This window comes from Lipotes vexillifer, unplaced genomic scaffold (genome assembly GCF_000442215.2).
Source record: "Lipotes vexillifer unplaced genomic scaffold, Lipotes_vexillifer_v1.1 scaffold382, whole genome shotgun sequence".
Taxonomy (NCBI): Eukaryota; Metazoa; Chordata; class Mammalia; order Artiodactyla; family Lipotidae; genus Lipotes; species Lipotes vexillifer.
Window position 1 is genome coordinate 6,538,475 of NW_006780611.1, and position 21,486 is coordinate 6,559,960.

Genomic DNA, 21,486 nt, shown 5'->3' on the forward strand with positions numbered 1-21,486 from the left:
TATAGGTCATCCAAATGAATTTATAGATAATTAGAAATAATAAGTACAAAAAAAGGAAATAAATAGTGCAAAGTTGGTGGATACCTGGTAAGTATACAAAAATCCGTTGCTTTATATGTTAGCAATAAACAGTTAAAGTGAAAAAAATTTTTAAATACTATTTATAATATCAATGTCATATTAAATGCTGAGTAGTACACTGACCAAAGGTGTGTGTAAACTCTATAAAAAGAGTACAGATCAATACTGAGAGAAATTAAAGAAGGCCTGAATAAATGAAATGCATTCCACAGATTAGGAGACTCAGTATTGTAAAGATGTCCATTAACTCAGAGTGGTCTGAGGATTCAATGAGATCCTGATCAAAATCCCGGCAGAGTTAGTTGGTTCGTTGGTTGGTTGCAACTGAACAAGGAGATTTTAAGGTGTATATGGAAATGCAGAGGGCCGTGGGACTTCCCTGGTGGTCCAGTGGTTAAGACTCTGTGCTCCCAACGCAGGGGGCCTGGGTTCGATCCCTGGTCAGGGAACTAGAGACCTCATGCTGCAACTACAAGATTCCCCCATGCCGCAACTAAAGATCCCGCATGCTGTAACTAAAAGATCCCCCATGCTGCAACTAAGACGCAGTGCAGCTAAATAAATACGTACATGCATACATCCAAGCATAGCCAAGCCGCTCTTGAAGAATAAAGTCGGAGGACTTCTGCTAGATACCAAGAATTCTTATAAGATTGTGGTAATTAAGACAATGTGGTATTGTCACAAGAACAAACAGAATACAGAATAGGGAGCCTACATAAAGATCCACACATCTGTGGACAATGGTGGCACTGCAGAATACGGAAGTAAAGAAGCTCTTTTTAACAAATCATGCTGGAAAGTTGGATATCCATATGGAAAAAAATGAAACTTGTATATCATATCACATACAAAAATAATTTCTGGGTATGAAAAGTAAAAACCAACCAAAACAAAACCATTTAAAAGATAATAAAGGTAAATTAATATCTTTATGACCTCAGCATAAGAAAAGACTTCTTAAACAGGACATAAAAAGCACTAATATAATAGAAAATATTGATGTTAGACTATATTAAAATATTGATGTTAGACTATATTAATATTTATGCAACAGATGACACCATTAAGCAATGAAAAGGTAGGACATAGGGCAACGCATACAATTTATACAAGACATTAGTGAGGGAAATCAGATTAAAATCAGTGTTACGACTCACATGCACATGAAGGCTAAGATCAGCAGACTGTCCATGAGGACTGGGCTTTAGTAGTAACCCATAAAGAAACAGCAGCAAGTGTTTGTTTTTCACATTTTATGTTCTAGAAGATTTGAGCTCAGCACTGAGGTAGTTACTGTCAGTGGTTAAGAGTATGGTTGGTGTGAACCTGCCTTTATTCAGATCTCAACTCCACCACTTGGGCAAGCTCCTTAACCCTTTCTGTGACTCAGTATCCCTTTAACAAGGAGCATGTTGCTAACACTTCCCTCAGAGGGTTGTCATTAGGATTAAATGAAGGCCCCAGGACCCCAGGTCACAGCCCATGGCAGGGCCTCCCTCAGTGGAAGCTCATCCTAGTCCAGCACCCTTGCAGATTGCCAGCAATGCAAGGCACTTAGTGCAGTGTCTGGCTCATGAGAATGTCTTCCCAGGCATTAGGTGATGACTGGCCTCCCCATTGCTGAGTGAAGGAGGGCTGGTGATAGTATCAGGGTGGTAGGGGAAGCCTCGTACAAGTGCTTATCCCAGTAGCAACAATCATGGGAAAACAAAAAGCAAATCCAGCCCCAGTCACTGGCATTTCTCACTACCTTTTGGTGGTTTGCTGGGTGGTGATTTTAAGAGCAATGGCTACCACTTCTAGGGTGTCAGATGTATGCCACATGACTTTGATTCCCTGTCTCTAATCTTCCTTCAGTCCTGTGAGGAAAATATTCTCATTCTTATTTTATTGAGGGGCTGACTCTTGGAAGAGGTGCCGCTGCTTCCCACATATTGGTGACATTTGAAGTCGTAGGAAGGGATGAAACATTGCTGGGAGGTACAGGAAGAGCCTCAAGAATGGACCATGGGGCGTGCCAGTGATGGGGAGAAGGAGAGGGGGTTATCAGAGAGGGAGGAGAGACCAGGATCACTGAGGGTGGTACAGGGTGCTTTGGGAGGGGTGGATGGTTGGGCAGGACCCCTACTGCAGGGCAGGAAAGGGGGGCGTTGGGAGATGCGCTGGTTGAGAATTCTGCTTGGGCGACCGCGGCGGCCTGACCTCAAGCCCCGCAGAAGTTGGTGTGGCTCTGTGAATGTCAGAGATGAGTTTTCAGGTCAACTGGTGCTTTAATACCAGTTGGGTTTTCCTCTGTGGTACAGACCCTGGTCCCCCAGGCCCCTCTTTTTTTTCCTGTCTGCCTTACGGCTGTCATGTGGAGCCAAAGGGAAGAGTGAGGACACTTGGAGCCAAGGGTGTTGGCCCAGGACGAGGCTCCCACTGAGGGAGGCCCTGCCATGGGCTGCAACCTGGGATCCTGGGGCCTTCATGCACCATTTCGTCTAACCCTCGCTCAGACCTGGTAGAACACAGCTCAGGAAGCTGGGGCTCAGAGAACAGAATGGCTTTCCCATGGTCACCTAGCTCATCAGTGGTAGAGCTCGTGAATCTGAGCTTTCCTGATTGCCACCATCTAGGCTTTCATCTACATTATCTCACTAACTCTTTGGGCGGGAGATCTTCAGTTCTTCCTCTTACTTTCTATGTCTTCTTGGATTTTTTTTATGCCTTGCCTCAGTTTCCTCTCTAGGACTTTGAATGTCTTTGCTGCCTTCTGACCTCTTAGAGGAGACTGAACAGATCTGCTTTGAGGCTTCAGAAGGAAAGTGTCATCAATTCCAAATTATTACAAGTCAGAAGCGAAGTGGTGGCACGGAGCTTCCAAAAGTCAGTTATTAATATAAATGGAAGGCCTTGCACAGTTTTACAGAAAGAGATTGGCCTTCCTGATTTTGTTTTACTTAGATTATGGCATTTACTTAATGGCATCCATATATAAGCTTGGAGAATGTGTAAGTGGGGAGATGGGCAACAAGAGCTGAGAATCTGTGCAGGGGAGCTGGTTCTGCATTAGAAGCAACTCTAAACAACACACACACAGATAGATGAGCTGACTGCAGTCATTGCACGTTGGGCTGTGGCTACGCGGGGTGCCGGTGGGGTCAGCTTGGCCTTGATCTTGGGAATGTCGCAGTCGCTGAGCACAGTGCTTTGGTGAGAAACAGGTCCCTGGACTGAGGGAAAATTACCAAGTTGCCACTGTGTGACTTGGGCAAAGAAAGCTGGACTTGCCTTGTTTCCACTGGTCAGGTATACACATGCCTCATCTCCAGTGCCCTCTGCAGGTCTGGTGTTTCTTGGTTTTGTTACTGGGCAGGGCATCCGTACTCAGTGATTCAGTTTCTTGCTCCTAGAAGTCTGTGTCTTTTCGTGCTGAGCCTGGTGGCAACCTCTTCTTGGCTCCTGGCACTTAGTAGGCTCTTAATAAATCTTGTGCGGAACTCATCTTCCGTTAGTGTCTAAACCAGGGCTGAACCCAGGCAGAAAATGAATTCCTGAAAATGAGCTTTTCAGGTGTCAAGTTGCTTCTCTGCCCAGAGCAAGCGCCCGATCTCCCTGCACCTGTCCCCTGCAGCTGCTCCCCGGAGCTGGCCAGGCAGCCCAGCCGGTGGCTTGATTTGGCCACTTTGAGACTAGCCTGAGCCGAAAGCCCAGATATTCCTTGAGGAGCCTGGAGCAGAGACCAGCTTCTCTGGGTAGAAAACTTTCTGCTGCTGCAATCATGGACTGGGGTGCTTCTAGGAGGGCCCTGGCTAAGAGCATCGGATTCCACAGGAAGGGAATGCTGTGAAACGTAGCGCCAAGGCCCAGGCCAGAGAAGCCTGTCCGGCCTTTGTTATATCCCAGGGATGAAAAGAACACGCTGCCTCTGTGATTATGGAGCAGAGATCCTGCCAGCATGCTTTCTGCAAGAGTGCGTGTGTGGCACCCATGCGACTCTGCCTGGTTACAGAGTGCGTGCATTTGGAGTATTTGGCTTCGAGGTACCATAATTTCCCCTTACTTCAAATTTATTGTCCGTACAGAGCTGTATTCAAGTTTGGAAGCTGTGAAATACATCAGATTAAACCTTTTAATTAGCAATTAGATCTTAGGTTATAAGATACCTGATTTAAATTTGAGATCATTTTTAGAAAACATCTTGGTATGATAGAGAGAACATCACCTTAACAAACAGGCACAGTTGGTGTCCTGCTGGTCTCCACCATTGGTTGCTGGGGTGACCGTGGACAAGTTACTTAGCCTCCCTTAGCGTCAGTTTTCTGAGCTGTAAAGTAGAGATAAAAGTAATGATAGTGATAATAATTACTATGTAATAATAATTACATTATCATTTACTACATAGCACTTACTGGAGACCACGTACTGTTCACCCCTGTATGTCCTGCTGCATTTTACCCTCACAGTAATTCCTTGCAGTATTGTCTCTCTTTTACAGATAAGGCCACTGAGGCACAGAGAGCTTAGGTACCTTGCCCACTGTTGCCCAGCTAGTGAGTAATGGGTCTGGGATTAGAGCCCAGGCAGCTGGTATTCCTTACTCTGCTTCTAGACTGTCTCACAGGGAATCACGAGGATTAAGTAGGATAACGTGGGAAAGTACCTAGAACAAAGCAAAGTCTTGCACCTTGTAGGTGTAACAATGTAGATCACTGCCTACCCTGCCCTACCTTTCTCCCTCCTCTGGCTAAGCTGAGGCTTTGGACTCCTGACTGCGGCAGTTAGGAAAGTTTCAGATCTCTGGCTGTGTGGTCTGAATGCAGGGTGATATATAAGGGAGGGTGGAATCACTTTTTCACCAAGAAGTCAGGAAATCTCATCTGGTTGTGGACGGGTCATTCCATCAGCGTGATTTGTGCTTGTGAATATAGTGGAGGGTCCTTCAACTTCTTCCCTCTGGCAAGGGAAATAATCACCCTGTTACCCTTGCTTGCATTTAGAACTTTACTCTTTCTAACTGACCCTCACACAGACTGTGTCAGGATAAACTGGTCTGAATTGGGGCATCAGTGGCTGAAATGAGCCAGTCATGGAAAGGGGGAGACAGCGCCCAACACAAGCAAAGCCTGGTGAAAACTCTGTGGAGAGTGGAGTCAGGTGTCGAAGGTGGGTTATTTCGACTCACATTTTACCCCAAGTCCTAGTCCTGTCGGATGGGTAGGACAGGCTGGAACAGAGTGAGCCCCGAGATGCAGGGACTCTGCTTTGGCGTGTTCTCCTCACATGTTCTCTGTCCCCTTCTCCAAGGGATGAGGCCGATTATGGTTATCAGTCTGTTGATTTAAGCACACGGACTGTTTGCAGAAAGCTCTTTGAGCTCCTCAGTTAAGATGTTGAAAGGTTTACTTGTTACTGTGAAATACACACACACATGCATATAACACACACATGTATGTCAGTGCCAAGTTTAGAGTTTATTGACTCTCTCCCACCATAAGGAGACATTTTAGACTGCTCTGTACTGAAGGCAGTAATGGAAATGGAAGTTGTGAAATGGAGGTGGCTTGCTTTTTTACCTTGGGAATTTAAAACCACAATGATATGTTTTTCTTTTATAGGTTTGTCTACGGATTTTGAGCATCTGAAGCTGACCTCTGAATTTAAGCATTCCCTGCTGCTCCCTCACCCTTTGAAGAGATGTCTGTCACTTATGATGATTCCGTTGGAGTCGAAGTGTCCAGCGACAGCTTCTGGGAGGTAATGCCCATGGTTTCTTCTGGATGAATACAGAGACCAAGCCAATCGTGTGCCTGACACCCCCTCCCTCTTTTGTGGCTGGGATTTGGGGGATGAGATGAACATACCCCAAAACCAGCCAGGCATTTGTGGTCAGATCTAGGTGGCAGCAGGTATGGCTTAGCTCTCAGTGAAGGTGGTAAACTTACCTTGTTAGGAGAGTTGGATTAATAAGAGAGGTTAGAGGTGTTAATTAAGGTCTTGTCAATTTGTCCATTCTCAGAGCTTCCTTTCCACATTTAGCCTTGATATGACTTGGTGTGACGTACACTAATTACCAGGCTTGGCCTGAGAAGCGGCATTACTTTTGAGTTTTGTATGGAAAAATGGACGGCGGTGATGTGACATCATGTTGGACAGTACAGGCAAGTGGCCAGAGGGCTGAACACACTACCCTTGAGCTTACTGGAGCATCTTCTTGTTAGTCTGTGCCCATGAGGAATTCCTTTCCTAATCAGATTATTTTGGTGTGTGTGGTGTTTTTTTTTGGAGGTTACTCTTCCTGAGCCCCACTTACTTCCTGCCTGCTGGTTAAAGCAAAGTCCATGTTTGATAAAATTTTGTTCATATGGCAAAACCCCCGGAACCTTCCCCGCAGCTGTGGGCTTAGTGGAAAGAGCACTGGCTCTGCAGTTGGAAAGATCTGGGTTCTGACCCCAGCTGTGCCATTACTAGCTGTCTGTGTGACCTTGGGCAAGTTGCTTGACTAATCTGAGCTTCAGGGTTTTCATCTCTAAGAGGGAAAATGATACTGGTCTTCGAGGGAGGTTGCCAGGATGAAATAAGAATAGAGACATCGGCGCCATGTGGGTGCTTTCCTGATACAAAAAGCTCAAGTGCTGCAAAAGATGAGGGTGAGGCCCTGGGGTTTGCTGGAAACTAAAACACATTAGTTCTGTGAACTTAGATTAATTAGGTATATAATTTTGTCTGACATTAAATACCATCTGATATTATAAATTTATTTATTTTATTTATTTTTGGCTGCTTTGGGTCTACATTGGTGCGCACGGGCGTTCTCTAGTTGCGGTGAGCAGGGGCTACTCTTCGTTGCGATGCACGGGCTTCTCATTGTGGTGGCTTCTCTTGTTGCGGAGCATGGGCTCTAGGTGCGCAAGCTTCAGTAGTTGTGGCTCGCAGGCTCTAGAGTGCAGGCTCAGTAGCTGTGGCGCATGGGCTTAATTGCTCTGCGGCATGTGAGATCTTCCCAGGACCAGGGCTCGAACCCGTGTCCCCTGCATTGGCAGGCGGATTCTTAATCACTGCGCCACTAGGGAAGCCCCCCATCTGATATTATAGTCTAACAGAGACAAGTGATCACAGGAGCCCAAGTTTTAAAAAGATGGGCTTCCCTGGTGGCGCAGTGGTTGGGAGTCTGCCTGCCGATGCAGGGGACACGGGGTCGTGCCCTGGTCCGGGAAGATCCCACATGCCGCGGAGCGGCTGGGGCCGTGAGCCATGGCCGCTGAGCCTGCGAGTCCGGAGCCTGTGCTCCGCAACGGGAGAGGCCACAACGGTGAGAGGCCCGCGTAATGCAAAAAAAAAAAAAGATGGACTCAAAATTCTCTCAACACTTTTCTTCTTTGGGTATTGGGGGAAATGTCATTATTGACTTTTAGCTGAATACTTCGTTTTATTAAAGGTGTATGTTTATTGAGCACCTCCTGTGTGCTAGGCCCTGTGAGTTCCAGTGGGAAATGTGGCAGCCTGAGTCCCTACCCCTCTGCTGGTAGCAGCCTTCCTGGTGGGGTGTCCAGGCTGGAGCTCAAATTTCAGTAGCCAGAGAGGCACATGTGGCCCAGGAAACATTTCACCGAAGGCAGCAAGAGTGACGGGGCAGCAACGGTGTCACGGGCGCATCCCAGCTGCTCAGCAGCAGCAGCTCCCTGGCATAGTCAGGTGCATTCTCACAGCATGCGGGAAGGTCGGTAGTAAAACTAGATAAAAATGGATCAGAACAGGCAGTTCCAAGATGCAGTGTGGAGGTGCCTCTGGGACATCGCTGGGATTCAGGACTGCCCCTCTGGTCCCATATGCAGTCCTGGGTTCACAGGCAGGCAAGCTCCACCTGCTGTCCTCTGGGGAGGCTGTGGCCTCGCCAGCATTGCAGAAGCACTTGGGGAGCTGGCGCTGGCTGCAGAGACTTCCTGTGAGCTCCTGTGAAGCTGGCCTTTAGAAATGCAGGTTCCTGTTCTTCTCAACACTGATCTGAAACTGTAGACAGAATCCTTTACAGTTGTGGGGAAACTTTCTGTTTGGTAACTGTCGTGACATTGCCATCAGCACCTGCCTTGAGTGAGGTGGTAGTATGGAGAGGCTAGAGCACACGAATGGCCTTGTGAGGGATAGACCAGGAAAGGCAACAGGACAGGTTCAGACACAGGCTTTGGAGCTAGTGGCCTGGGTTTGACTCCCTGCCTTGTCACTTAACTGTGTGTGTGTGGCTTTAGGCAAGTTACTAATTTTTCTTTTTCTCACTTTCCCAATCTGTAAAATGGGGATACTAACAGTACCCACATCCTAGGATTGTGAGAGTTAAGGGAACAAATGCATGTAAAGTGGTGTCGGGCCTCAAGACAGGTGCTGGCTGGGAGCTCTGTCCCTCTGCTCTGGGGGATGGGGGGCCATCAGCACACACACAACATATAATCTGTTCCTCTGGGGTGTGTTGGTCAGCATTGCCGTAATTACCCAGATGCCAGAAGCTGCTGTGGAAAAATTAAGTAGCTAAATATAGTGCTATTACAGAAGTCTTCAGCTGCTGGTTAAAAAAGAAAAATGTAGGGCTTCCCTGGTGGCACAGTGTTTTGAGAGTCTGCCTGCTGATGCCGGGGACGCGGGTTCGTGCCCTGGTCCAGGAGGATCCCACATGCCGCGGAGCGGCTGGGCCCGTGAGCCATGGCTGCTGAGCCTGCGCGTCCGGAGCCTGTACTCCGCAGCGGGAGGGGCCACAACGGTAAGAGGCCCGTGTACCACAAAAAAAAAAGAAAGAAAAAGGTAGGTGAAAGTTGCCAGTGTGTATTGTCAGCATATATTAAGTCAAGTAGCTTGAACAAGTCCTGTCATTGATGTAAACCCTTAGGCACCCTTTTAAATTCTTAACTGCGATGTCGGTAGACAAGAACATCTCTTGTATGAAGAATCCTAAGGATTCTTCAGGCTCTGCTCATCTTGTGATGCTGTCCCTGAAATTACTCTTCATCTCATATAAATCAGCAGTGCCACCCTCCTCTGATGGGTGTGCCCCGGATTGCTCAGGCTGAACCGGCCCTGCTCGTCTCTGAGCAACTTAGGCGCACGTTGCCAGGTGCACATCTCCAAGCTGCCAGCAAGTTCCCTCTTTCCCATGGAAGGCCACTTCTCACTGGTGTGACCCACAGAGCTGTACAATCTAAAGAAAGCCTTGCGGTCTCGAGGTGGAAAAGTCTTTTGTGCTTAATTTTACTCCTTCCCACCAAAAGGTGCTAACTGAAGTGGGTCATTCCAGAACCATCTTCTGCATGCTGGCTGTGTGCCTGCACAGGAGGGACATGGCCCTGCCCTCCAGGAGCCTTTGGCTGTGACATTTGGAGGTAAGCTCCCAGAGGGAGGATACAGATCATTGTTTGAGGTGCTGTAGAATTTGCTGGGGTGCAAGGGGGAGGTAGGGCTCCCCCTAGGGTGGGGGGCAGGAAAGGTAGCATGGAAGATAGGCAGGATCGGTACTTACTAAGCACTCAGATGTTTGCTAGATGAATGAGTGAACAAGTAGTGATCTTGGGAGGAGAGATTACCCACAGAGACATAATATCAGCCAGAAGTATTTAGTGGGCATTTGGAGGGGACACTTTCTGTATCCCCAACACCATAGTAAACGATTCAGAAGAGAAGAGGGGTGGATATCTGATTCCCACAGTGAAGGTATTGGGAGGAGAAAGGATGGTGGCCTCCATGGAGAGTGAGGGCAATGAGGCCAAGCCACAGCTCTGCTTCTCAGTGTCATGGCGTTCAGAGGAGAGAGGTCTGCTGCTGGCATCACCAGAGAAGATACGTGGGGTGGGTGTGGGCTGGGCTGTGAGTTGGGAGCAGGGACAGCATTCTAGGCCAGAGCAATGTCTGGCGGTTGGAATGAGCATGGCCTTGCAGAGGGCTGAGGATCTTGACCTCTTTGGAGCCAAGGGTCTGTTTTGGAGGTGAAAAGTCATGTGGGGTTAGGTAGGTTGAGGCCTAGTGGAGGTGGTTCCCCAAGAGGATGACTCCTTTAGCCACCAGTTGGCTGAAGTTGGAGGCCGGCACATCCTGCGCACAGGCTCCCCAGTGGGGCGTGGGTGGCTCGGTCGCTTCTGGCAAGTCCTGGCTCGCGCGGGGAGCCTGCAGGTGTCCCCCGCATCCTTCACTTCCAGGCCCTCCTTCTGGGTCTCCTCTTTGGCTCTGGGGGCTGGGGTACAGAGAGAGCGTAGGCTGCAGGCCATGGTGCTTTTCAAGTGTTACCAGTGCTTCCTAGGAAGCCTGGCCCCGCTCTGCCCTTCATAGGCTCTGGGAACACGACAGCGGGTTTGGCCCCAGCAGCCCTGAGGGCTGCAGCCTGAATCTCTGAGGGCTCCTGAGGCCAGGCTGGGAGGGCAGACTGCTGATTTCAGGAACTGGGCCCTGCATCTGCCTCATCCCTGAGGCAGGAGCTCTGTTCAGCTGTCAGCGGTACGTGCAATTAGAGCTCAGATCTCCCCGGCTGAAGCCAGGCTGGGGCTGGCCTGTACTGCACTCTCTGTGGGCACAAGGAGCCTTTGAGGAGAAGGATGTTTTGGAGATAAAGAGGACATAAATATGTTGCTGTAAAATGTTCTGGGAATGTTAGCCCTAAAGAGTTGGCACGTGACTAGTATCTGCCATCTCCTTCAGAGAAGGCTCTCCCTGCAGAGTCCTCTCAGACTCGAGCACTGTGGACACAGCACATCACATGAGAACATCTCCATGTGCGTCAGTATTTTGTCTGGAAAGCCATCCGTGTAGAATGGTGTGTACGTTTCCCATCCTTTTAGACCAATTTTGTAGGTAACGTATTTAGAAGATGCTGCTGCCCCCTGTTCATGGATTCCATAAAGCCTTATTTGGCATCTGCCACGATCCAGGCCCTGGGCTAAGTCCTGGGGTCCCAAAATGAGCGCACAGTCTTGGGACCCCAGAGCCAACATTTTTAGTGGCGGGCAGTCACGGGCGGTTGGGTGGGTGCCGTGAGTGGAAGCACGAGGTGTATGAAAGTAACTGTCACCTTGCCTCTCAGCAGCAGTTGTGCATGCTGTACCGTTTGCTTCTCCCTCTAGGCTGTGAACTCCCTAGGGGCAAAGATGTGATTCTTCCCTGGGAATCTGATACTTAGCACAGTGCTTGACACACTAAATGATTCTTGATTGAATGTACAAGTGAATCAGAGAAAGGATAAGGTTTGATGCTGGGTAATAAGATATGCCCTGCTCATAAGAAGCTTACAAACAAATATTTGGAATTAAAATATGTATGCAAATAGCCATAATACTGAACAGAAATCATTATTTCAGTAAACACCTACAGAGCACCCACTATGTGCCAGATCCTATTCTAGGCCTTGAGGGTGCAGCATTAATAAACAGACAAAAGTGACTTTTACATCTGGCAAATGCTGTGAGGATGTGCAAGAGGGCCCCCCCTCCTGAGCGGGTGGACTGTGCTGTGTCAGCGGTGGCTCCAGGAGAGCACATGCATGGGTGTGTACGCACTGCTGAGTCATGGAGCTGGGTGCCCATAAACTCTATGCTATGGTCTGTGTACTCTCTGTGGGAATGTTAACCCACAACAAGAAGTTTAGCAATGAAAACCGGTGATAGCGGCTAGCATTTATTGCACACTTGCTCTGCGCCAGGCACCTACTCTGCTTTACGTGGGGGCTCTCAGTCCTCTCGACTGCCTCTGCGATTGTGGGCTCCACTTTACAGGTGGGGCGGCTGAGGCTCGGGTGGTTTGGTGGTGCTAGCAGTGGGTGCAGCTGGGATTTGGGCCCAAGCACCTGCTCTCTAGAACTGCTCTCCTGCCTCTGCCCTCAGCGTCCTGGGAGCTCCTTATGGAAGAGAGGCATCCTTTGCCGTGACTGCCACGCACTTAAAGCCCTCTGCTTCAGCGTGAGGGAGTAGCATCCTGTCTGGGTTCAAGCCTGGCGCCAGCGCTGCTTCGTGTGCGACCCTGAGGACTCGGGGAAGAGAAGTAACCTGCTCAGCGTCCTAGGCGTGAACGTGGCATTGCTAATTCCTGCTTCCCAGGATGGCTGTGAGAATTATAGATAACACCCGCAGCGCCAGGGCTCGAATGGCTCTGAGCCCCAGTGGTCTCAAAGCGTCACCTCTTCACGTGTGAGCGTCGCACCCGTGGAGACAGGCAAAGACGGGCGAATCAGGTGGCCTTTCACCTGGTCCGTGCAGACTTGCCCCTCCCCTGCCTAAATGCCGTTGTTCTAGATGCCAGCTAGCGAGCTGCTCAGCTCTGGCCTTGAGAGACTCAGACACTCAAGATGTTTTGCTGTCAAGCTTATTCTCTGAAGATAGATTTTTATTTTCTCTCTTGATTTCAGTGATGTCAAAGTAACTTTTGTAAGCCCTGGAGGAGAAAACGTTTACCATTTCTACTCAGTAACAAATAGAAATGCATGATTTTAGAACTGGAGAAGTCTTGGGCTCTCAGTTAGCCTGTGGTGGCCTGGCTGCACTGAGACACCTTTATACCAATGTGTGGGTGCATACGGTGGGCCTGGTGCTGAGGGACCCAGGCATGGAGATGGGGCAGAGGCGCTCGTGTCCTGTGGCGGAGGGTTTTCTTTTTTAACAGGAGTCAGGAAGTTCAACCAGGGAGCTGGGGGAGGGACGGGGTGCTGTGGAAGCAGCAAGCTGGGGAGGGGGTGGACATAGTGGAAGCGGGGTGCTCCCTGGAGGAAGTGCTATTTATTCCCACTTTTCCAATCTGATGATTTCCACACTAGGTCTTTTGGCTTTTTACCCCGGGGGTTCACCGATTTCAGAAACCTCTCTAACCATCCCTGCCTCCTTTCACTGTTAGAGTTTCTGCCAAAAGCGGCTTGGTCTTCAGCGAGCCCTTACTTAACAGAGCCGGAACTTATCTCACCGTCAGAGTTGGCGGCAGCCCTTAGAGCGAGGAGGTGCCACTCATGCAGCACCTACAGGAGCATGAGGGGGAATAAGAGGGGGCAGCGACCTGGTCACCAGGCAGCCGTATGCTCAGGCTGCTTCCCGGACGCTTGGCTGAAGCATGAGTGTGTGCATGTACACTCATGCCGGGGAGACTGGGCGCTCCAGGGCAGGGTCTTCGGGGCAGTGGCTCACAGGTGGGGCGTGTGCTGTGCTCAGGAACAAGTCCCCAGGCGTCGCTGGGCCTTTATCCTGACATCTGAGCAACGTGTGCCGAGAGGGCAGAGCACGGTGAGCCTGGCTGACCAGTCTTGAGGAGGAGTTCAGGTCTAAAATAACTTTGTTTATATTAGAGTTCTGCTTTGAGTTAGATCTGAGAAGTGGAATTTCTCACTTTCCATTTCATCCATTTTTCAGCTTGTCATTCTGAACATTTAGATTAAAGATTGATAATGCAGTTATTTTTAACATTGTTGAAGTTTGGGATTTGTGCTTTAAAACTTTCAAACAGCAAGGGTGATGAGCCACAATTTCTTCACCCTCCTACTTGATAAATACAAATTCCAGGAACAGGGGATAGGGCTGGTAAGTGTTGGGGGTGAGATCTGAAAACCAGGAGTTGGGACTGAGTGAGGCCCAAGGCAGTGACAGGACTAGTTTGGGTCAGCACACAGGTCGGGCTCAAGGTGGCTGGAAACTGAGGCTGTACATAAACAACAGCAGCAGCAGGCCAGCAAGGAGCCTTGATGTCTAATGCTCTTGGGGCCCTGCCAGGTAAACTGCATTACCCTGTTTCGAGAACGGGGAGCCCGGTGAGGTCAGGTTCAGGGGAGCACTGAGGCGAGGAGATCCTAGACCTTCTGTTCCAGTGCAGGATGAATTGGGAGCCCAGATGGTGGGTGAGCTGGAAGGTAGGTTGGAGAACTGGAAGTGGAATCCTGTAGAAACGAGGACTGCCAGAGCACAGTTTGAGAGCAAGGCACAGAGTTCATGGTTCCCCAAGGATACGCCTTACTCCTTGGTCCTTTCAAGCACATCACAGATTTTACAACCTTAAGATCGATTGTGACCCTTTTTTGGAAAGGGAGGTTCAGAGTAGGGGTTGGGATGGATTGAAGAAGGGTGGCTGCGACGGGAGGCCCTGCTGATGTGTATGGATATGGCCTCTGCTGTGCACTCCGCAGGGAATGCGGGTGGGGGAGTAGTGGCACTGAAAGGCCCAGTCCTGGAGCCCTCTCGGCCACCCTGGACATGGCGGGACGTGCAGATAAACTGACTGGGAACTGGGATTTGACCGAAAGCCATGCAAGTGCAATGAAGGAACTGCGAGGCTCTCCTGCTGGTTTGTGCTTGGCAAGTGTTAGTTGCTCACTTGTCATCTGTGGAGTTAATATCTGATGATGTGCTGAGAGGTAAAATCCTTTTTAGCTTTTGTGGGGAGAGCTCAAGGGACTCATTGGATTAAGAACTCAATAAATAAAGGATCGTGACTTACTTCATTGCCTGTGCCTCTAGCTGGGCACTCAGCAACTTCTCAGTCCCCTCCTGTCTACATGGAATGGAATCTCTGCTCCCAGCATCATTCGGGCATTGAGAAGATATTACAGGGTACCCTCTGTGTGCCTGGCATGGTGGATGGAGAAGAATAAAGGCACAGTCCTTGCCCTCAAAACCCATATGTTACCACATTTTGCATGTGACAGCAGACATCGCGGCAAAGATAACAGGGAGGGATGAGCTGCTGGGGAGGGGGTACCTTCACGGAGGGGGTGGTGTCGCGTATGGCTCATACTCGGTGGGCCTCAACATGCTGCCCTCAAGCCTTCAGAAAGTGGCCTTGCCCCAGAGGTCCCTTGGCTCTTACCTCAAACATCGTTTCCTCCAGGCAGCCCCAATCTGCTGGAGTGTTCCTTCCAGGAATTGCCACCGTCTGTAACTGTTACTTGACCGAAGTTCCACAAAGGTAGGGATGATGACAGTTTGTTCACCATTGCATCCCTAGTCCCTTTCATAGTCCTTGGCACACAGTAGGTGTTCACCCCGTATTTGTGAGTGGCAAGAGGGTGTTGCCAGACCCTCAAAAACTGAGAGTTCTGAGTGCTTCGGGAGGTAGCCAGCCATGTAGCCAGCCAGATACCTGGAATTGTGAAGGTCCCTTGGAGGTCACCTAATCCTGTCCCCTCTCTTCATTTTGTGTCTGGAGGGACAAGATGCAGAAATGGCAGGTCTTGGGGCTTCCCTGGTGGCGCGGTGGTTGAGAGTCCGCCTGCCGATGCAGGGGACACAGGTTCGTGCTCCGGTCCGGGAAGATCCCCCATGCCGCGGAGCGGCTGGGCCCGTGAGCCATGGCCGCTGGGCCTGCGCGTCCGGAGCCTGTGCTCCGTCACAACAGTGAGAGGCCCGCGTACTGCAAAAAAAAAGAAATGGCAGGTCTTGTCCAGTGATGGCTGCCCCAGGCTAAGAGCACATCTGACTGGGAAGAAACCCACCCTATGCTGTGAACTTCCCAGTGCATACATCCTCACAAAATCCACCGTACAGCTGAAGGGATAGGAGTGCAGGCAGAGAGACCTGGTCATTTCTTTCAGGGTAGGGCCAGCTCTTTGTTGCTCCCCTCGTGAGCGGGGGTAGAGGGAAGGTGGCCTCATCAGAGAGGGCCAGGGGCTGATGGCCACCTCTTCAGGCTTGTCTTTCATCCTTATCTTTCAGGCTGATTGAGAAGCTCTTGGAGCCTCTGGGCATACTGTAGCAGCTTTGGACAGAATGTTGGTCTCTGACTGCGTGCACATGCCTGGAGGGGCACCACCAGCGGCTTTTCTTTCTTGTCCAGTCAGCTTGGCACAGCTGGCTCACTCTTGGACCTGCCTCTCCAGGGTGTAGAGGGAGCAGCTCTGGTGCTTGGGACTTCAGAGTCACAGGTTAAAGAGCATGAGCATTCTGAGAGTAAAATCAAGGTCATCTTTGTCAAGCGGTCTTAGTAGTTTACAGGTTTGGGGGTCCCGGCATGAGCCTCACCAGCACCAAGAGGAATCAGGGGGATTCAGGAGTGGGGTTCATATACTGCGTCACAGTCTTGAACTCTTTGGCCTTTCCTGGAACCTGCAGGGCTGTTTGGAAACATACACATCACCTGATATGGACCCGTTAAGTCTTCATTCTACATGCTCTCTATTCTCAGCCTGAGGAAGGTTCTAGAAGGTGGGGTCTGCCTCCTTTTGGCTGCATGATTGTGGGTGACTTTGCCTCTTCAAACCTGTTTCCTATTCTGTAAAATCCTCCTGCCTGGGATCATCACAGGATTAAATGAGGTTGCATGTAGAGCTGTGAGCACTCTGCCTGGCAAAGGGTAGGTGTGCTCTATTATGATGCTGCCACTGATGGAAAAACTCTGTGTGTGGCACCTGTTACCAAGAGGTTTGCAGTCCAGCTGGGGCAGGGAGGCTAACATGCGCACTTGTGACCCATGTGGAACAAGCTACGACTGCGGGGCATTATGGGGACAGTGTTTGGAAGGGCCCTCATGGCCCCCAGGTGGACCAGGCAGCAGGACCCCATGGTGGGGAGTTGGTGTCGCCTGTCTGCTAGTGCAGGCGATCCAGGCCCACCCTCTTGGTGGTCCGGCAGGGATGGCAGGCGGTGTCAGGGTAGCCTCTGTGGGGAAGACCAGCTGAGCCTTAGCAGAGAGCTGAAACTGGGGCAGGTAGGACGGGACTCGTTCAGCACCACCTCCTTCTCCATTTCTTTCCCTGCTTTTGGCACCTAATCCCTCCCCCTTTCTAATATTACGGCTTTTGTGAGCATGTGTTGTAAACTTTCTACGCTTGCTTCATGTGCAGCTATTTTTAATTCGCATCAAGGCATCCTGTGCCCTGCCGTTCTGTTTCTTTTTCTCTTCTCTGCACTGTGTGTGAGGTCTGTTCCATTGTGGTGTCTACACAGTCCTGCACTTTCTTCTTGCTGCCACACTGGGGTGCCCCCCACATTCACCCATGCATTCCCCAAGGAGGAGACCCCTATGTGCCCTGTGACCTGAGCCAACATATCTATGGGGATAAAACTCAGGAGCCATGTGGCTGGCTCCTCCTAGGGCATGTGTATGCTTAGTGACTTAATTACTGCCTGGCTGTCACAGGCTTGCCCCAGGCTGGTTTCTGCCATTGTATTCAGAAGGGGTCCTGTGTGCCCAGCTCCGCCCCACACTTGGCATTTCCCGCTCTCTACAGTGTGCCAGTCTGTACAAGTAAAGAGCTACCTTGCTGCTCTCATGGGCAGTCCCACAGCGTGAGCATCTCGCTCAGGCCTTTAGCCCCATGGACTTCCACTTCTCTCTGAAGTTACCACTTCATGCCTTTGCCCGTGTTCCCCGGGGGCCTCTCTTTCATGTTGATATGTATTCCTGGGATATTCCAGATTTTAGTCCCTTGTCAATTTGGACAATTTAGACAGATTAGTAGACAGTATTTGAATCTGTTAACTTTGTCCATGTTATTGGTTTCTGAACAGAAATCCATAATTTTTGAAGTAATAAAATTTATTTGGACACACACACAGGCACACACACACACACACACACACACACACACACACACACACGGATGTGTGTGTGCGTAACCTTATGGCTTTTACTTTTGAAATTTTGTTTAAGGAATCCTGCCCTGCCCTAAGTCACAAAGATATTTGCCTACATTTTCTTCGAGTCGCTTTATGGTTTTACCTTTCACATTTTTATTGAGTGCCTGACAAGACGCAGTGAGTGGAAGGCAATTGAGAAAGAGCGGTGAAGGAAGACAAAGGTGCTGCGGCACCATCAGAAGACGCGTGGGGGTGGTGTCCTGTGTGCTGCGGGCTCTGGTCTGCCCAGGCCCGGGATGGCGGGCAGTGAGGCCGTCTGGGGGTGGCATGGGCAGAGGGGCTGGCTGGGGGAGGACAGGGTGCTCTGGGCCGCAGGCCTAGGAGCACCCTCTGTGTTGTGCATCAAGTCAGCAGTGAGACAGCCAGAAGCTCACTGGGGTTCCTGGGGACATCCAGAGTCCACAGGGATTCTTTGTGATGTTGAGATGAGCCACTAGAGGGAAGAGGTTCATGCCTCAGGGCCAAGGCAGCACAGGGTGGGAGAGCGTGAGCTTTGGGTGTTCCTGCCTGGTTCGCTTCTCACTTGGGCCACTGGTTTCACCCTGGGACTTTGGTTGTAATCACGCAGTCCGTCTGCGAGATGGGCTCGATGGTCACCGACCAAAGAGAAGGGTAAAAGGAATAACATGGAAGATGTATGTGAGGTGACCCTATAGGTCCTCTGACCTGAGCCCGCAGTTCACACAGGTAATGATAACTGAGCTGGCACTGGGGGCCAACAGGTGGGAGGAGCTGCACGTCCGCATTCGCACTCCCTCTCATCCACCTGGGATCCCGGGGGTCCCACTGACCTGTGGAAACCCTCCAGCTTTCCTGTTGCCTTTGGCCACTGTGTTCCACAGAATGGAATTGGCCAAGGTAAGTAGGCTGTAAAGTCGGAGAAGCAAACATTCTCCAGTGTCCTTGTGAAAGGCAGTTCCAGACTGTTTACACCCAGAGGATAAATGAGGAACTGGTGTGGCCTGTTTGAACAGTCCTTCCCAGCACCCCTGTAATTATAGACCCGCTGGTTGTTAGGCAGAGCCCACTGTCTCTGCTCTGATTCCTGATTACGCAGTTTCTGCCAGGGGATGTCTGCAATTCCAGCCCCAGACTCGTCTTAGCTGACTGAAACCAAGGCTTGTGTGACGCTGGATTCTCAGGGCCTGGGGCAGAGGAAAGCCAGAGGAATGATGAGAGCCAGACTCACAGGCAGCCGGGAGGACGGCAGGCAGCAAGGGGCCTCTGGGCCCAGGTGAAGGGCACTGAGGGTAGAAGGGGGTAGGGCGACCCGGATTCCCGGGAGGACGGCAGGACCGGTCGGGCTTCTGGTGAGCCTAAGGCAGGCCTTTTGGTGATTAGATGGAGGGAGGCGGGAGACTGGTTTCTGGAGGACTCTGGAAAGGAGGAGGACTCCGCTCTCCCTGCCTGATAGGTCCAGCCTGCAGGAACCCCCCTCCCCGCGCCCCCCCCCCAACCCTGAGGTGCCTGGGAGTTGGGATCCTGCTGCCGCTGTGCCGCCCCCGTGCGCCACGCGGAGGACAGCGCACTTCCTTTCTCCTGCTTCCCTGCTCTCCTCCCCACTGCTGTGCCCCAGAGTCAGCATAGCCCCTCCAGAGGCTTCACCTTCCTGAACCCCACCGTTCCCTGAGCACAGCACCCTTTCGGATGAAGGCCTGACCCTCAAGATTTTTCACCATCTGACTGACCCCACCTCGCACACCACTTGCTGTACCCAGCGCCCAGCTCAGTCTCTAGTCACCCCCTGCATTCTGTGGTCCACGTTCTCTTCCTGGTGGGCTTCGTCCGGAGCCAGGTCTCCATGCTGTCACACCTTCTTCACTCTGCCAACATTGTCTCTGCCAGGAATCATTTCCCTCACCTCACCTTTAATCCGTCCACTTGTCCTTGAAAATTCAGTCTGGTTGTTGCCTCTAGTATACCTGCCCCACCCCTCACCCTTCCTTCGGCCAGGTGGGTTCCTGAGGGGAGAGTAGGTGTATCCCCCCCTTGCACCTAGGCACTTGCATGTTGAACATCAGTCTTTGGCACCTTGGTATCTGAGGGGGTGAGTCTGAATCTAGAGGAAGTTAGGAACATAGATGGCTTCAGACCTAGTTTATAAGATGGGCATTTTATGAACAAATCAATTGATAATCAGGATTGGAAGAGAGCTTGTTTATTTTCAATTCCTACCTAAAGTTATCTGTCATTTGGCCATCTCAAAACAAGCTAGTATTTTGAGAAGCAAGAGAGTAGCTTTTTAATTACAAAACTGATAGAGCAGAAATAGCTAACCATGACTTTAATGTATTATCAGTTTATGATATATTTGAAATTAATTTTTCTTGCATTTTACAAAACAGTCATTATATCTCAGTTTTAAGAAAGAGAACACACTCTACCAAAGAATACACATGGATGGCAAATAGGAACAAGAAAAGATGCCCAGTATCATTAGACACTAAGAAAATGCAATTAAAATCACAATGAGATGTTGCTACATACTAAATGGCTAAAATAATTTTTAAAAAAAACCTGATAATACCAAGTGCTACTGAGAATGCAGAGCAGTTAAAACTCTCATACACTGCTGATGGGAATACAAAGTGGTCCAGCCACTTTGTCTTGTAAAGTTAGACATACACTTACCATATAGCAATTCCACTTCTAGGTACTTTGTCTTATAAAGTTAGACATACACTTACCATATAGCAATTCCACTTCTAGGTGTTTACCCAAGAGAAATGAAGACATATGTCCACACAAAGACCTATAGGAAATGTTGATATCTTCTTTATTTATAATTGCCCCAAACCAAAACCAACCCAAATGTCCTTAAACAGGATGAAAGGGTAAACAGATTGTGGTGTGTCCAACTTAGCGATAAAATGGAGTGAACTACTGATATAGGCAACAACGTGGATCAGTCTCGAAAGCACTGTGGTAAGTGACGGAGCCTGTCACAAAAGCCAGGCTGCATACAGTGTGATGCTACTTATCCTGGACATCGTGAAAACGGGACAAAAATCAGATTAGTGGTTGCCAGGGGCTGTGTGGGGAGAAGATTGCCTGCAAGAGGGTGCAAGGGAACTCTGTGGGGAGGCAGAAGTATTCTGTACCTTGATATGGTGATGGTTATACACAGTATACATTCATCTGAGCTCATCTAAGTTTATACCTGTAAAGGGTGATTTTTATTTTATGTTGACTGTGTCTTATTTTAGAAACACACAGTGGCTCTGCTCTTAGGATGACCGTCAGCGCCCTGCTCAGCGAGTGGGAAATCCACATTGCTCTGCTGCTGTGTGGTTTATGGAGGTGGAAACAGTGAAACCTGATGAGTGTCCCCACGTGTGGGCTGAAGTGATGGTCTGTCACAAGCCCATATGTAGCCTTTCATTGAGCAAAGGACAGCAGGGCCGATGTTGCTGGAGCATCTCAGTGCCTGTTGTCACGAGCACTCCCCTTTCCCCTTGGCCCGGGCATTTAAACCTAAAACATGTGCTTCCAGGAACAACCTTCGTATTCCTTGCTGCTTTTCAGATTTCAGGAGTTGTCATTTAAATATGAACAGTGTCGAGGGAGGGAGATGAAAGAGGGAAGAGATATGGGAACATATCTGTATGTATAACTGATTCACTTTGTTATAAAGCAGAAACTAACACACCATTGTAAAGCAATTATACTCCAATAAAGATGTAAATAAATAAATAAGAACAGTATCTATTTGTCGTGAGGTGGATGGACCTAGAGTCCGTCATACAGAGTGAAGTAAGCCAGAAAGAGAAAAATAAATACTGTATGCTAACATATATATATATATATATATATATATATATATATATATATATATATATATATA

At 49.6% G+C, this 21,486-nt stretch overlaps 1 protein-coding gene and 1 non-coding gene across 2 annotated transcripts in view; both read left to right on the top strand.

The window, feature by feature from the left end:
- The first annotated feature begins 457 nt into the window (after positions 1-457).
- On the top strand, positions 458-530 carry TRNAG-CCC (transfer RNA glycine (anticodon CCC)). Its single transcript has one exon. It is a non-coding gene; the product is annotated as a tRNA-Gly (tRNA).
- A 5,152-nt stretch (positions 531-5,682) lies between these two features.
- PACSIN2 (protein kinase C and casein kinase substrate in neurons 2) overlaps positions 5,683-21,486 on the top strand; it is a 41,061-nt gene continuing 25,257 nt past the window's right edge. Inside the window, exon 1 of the mRNA XM_007453940.1 lies at positions 5,683-5,823. Within this exon, the coding sequence (XP_007454002.1) occupies positions 5,764-5,823 (60 nt within the window). The 5' untranslated portion in view covers positions 5,683-5,763. The remainder of the gene's footprint in view (positions 5,824-21,486) is intronic.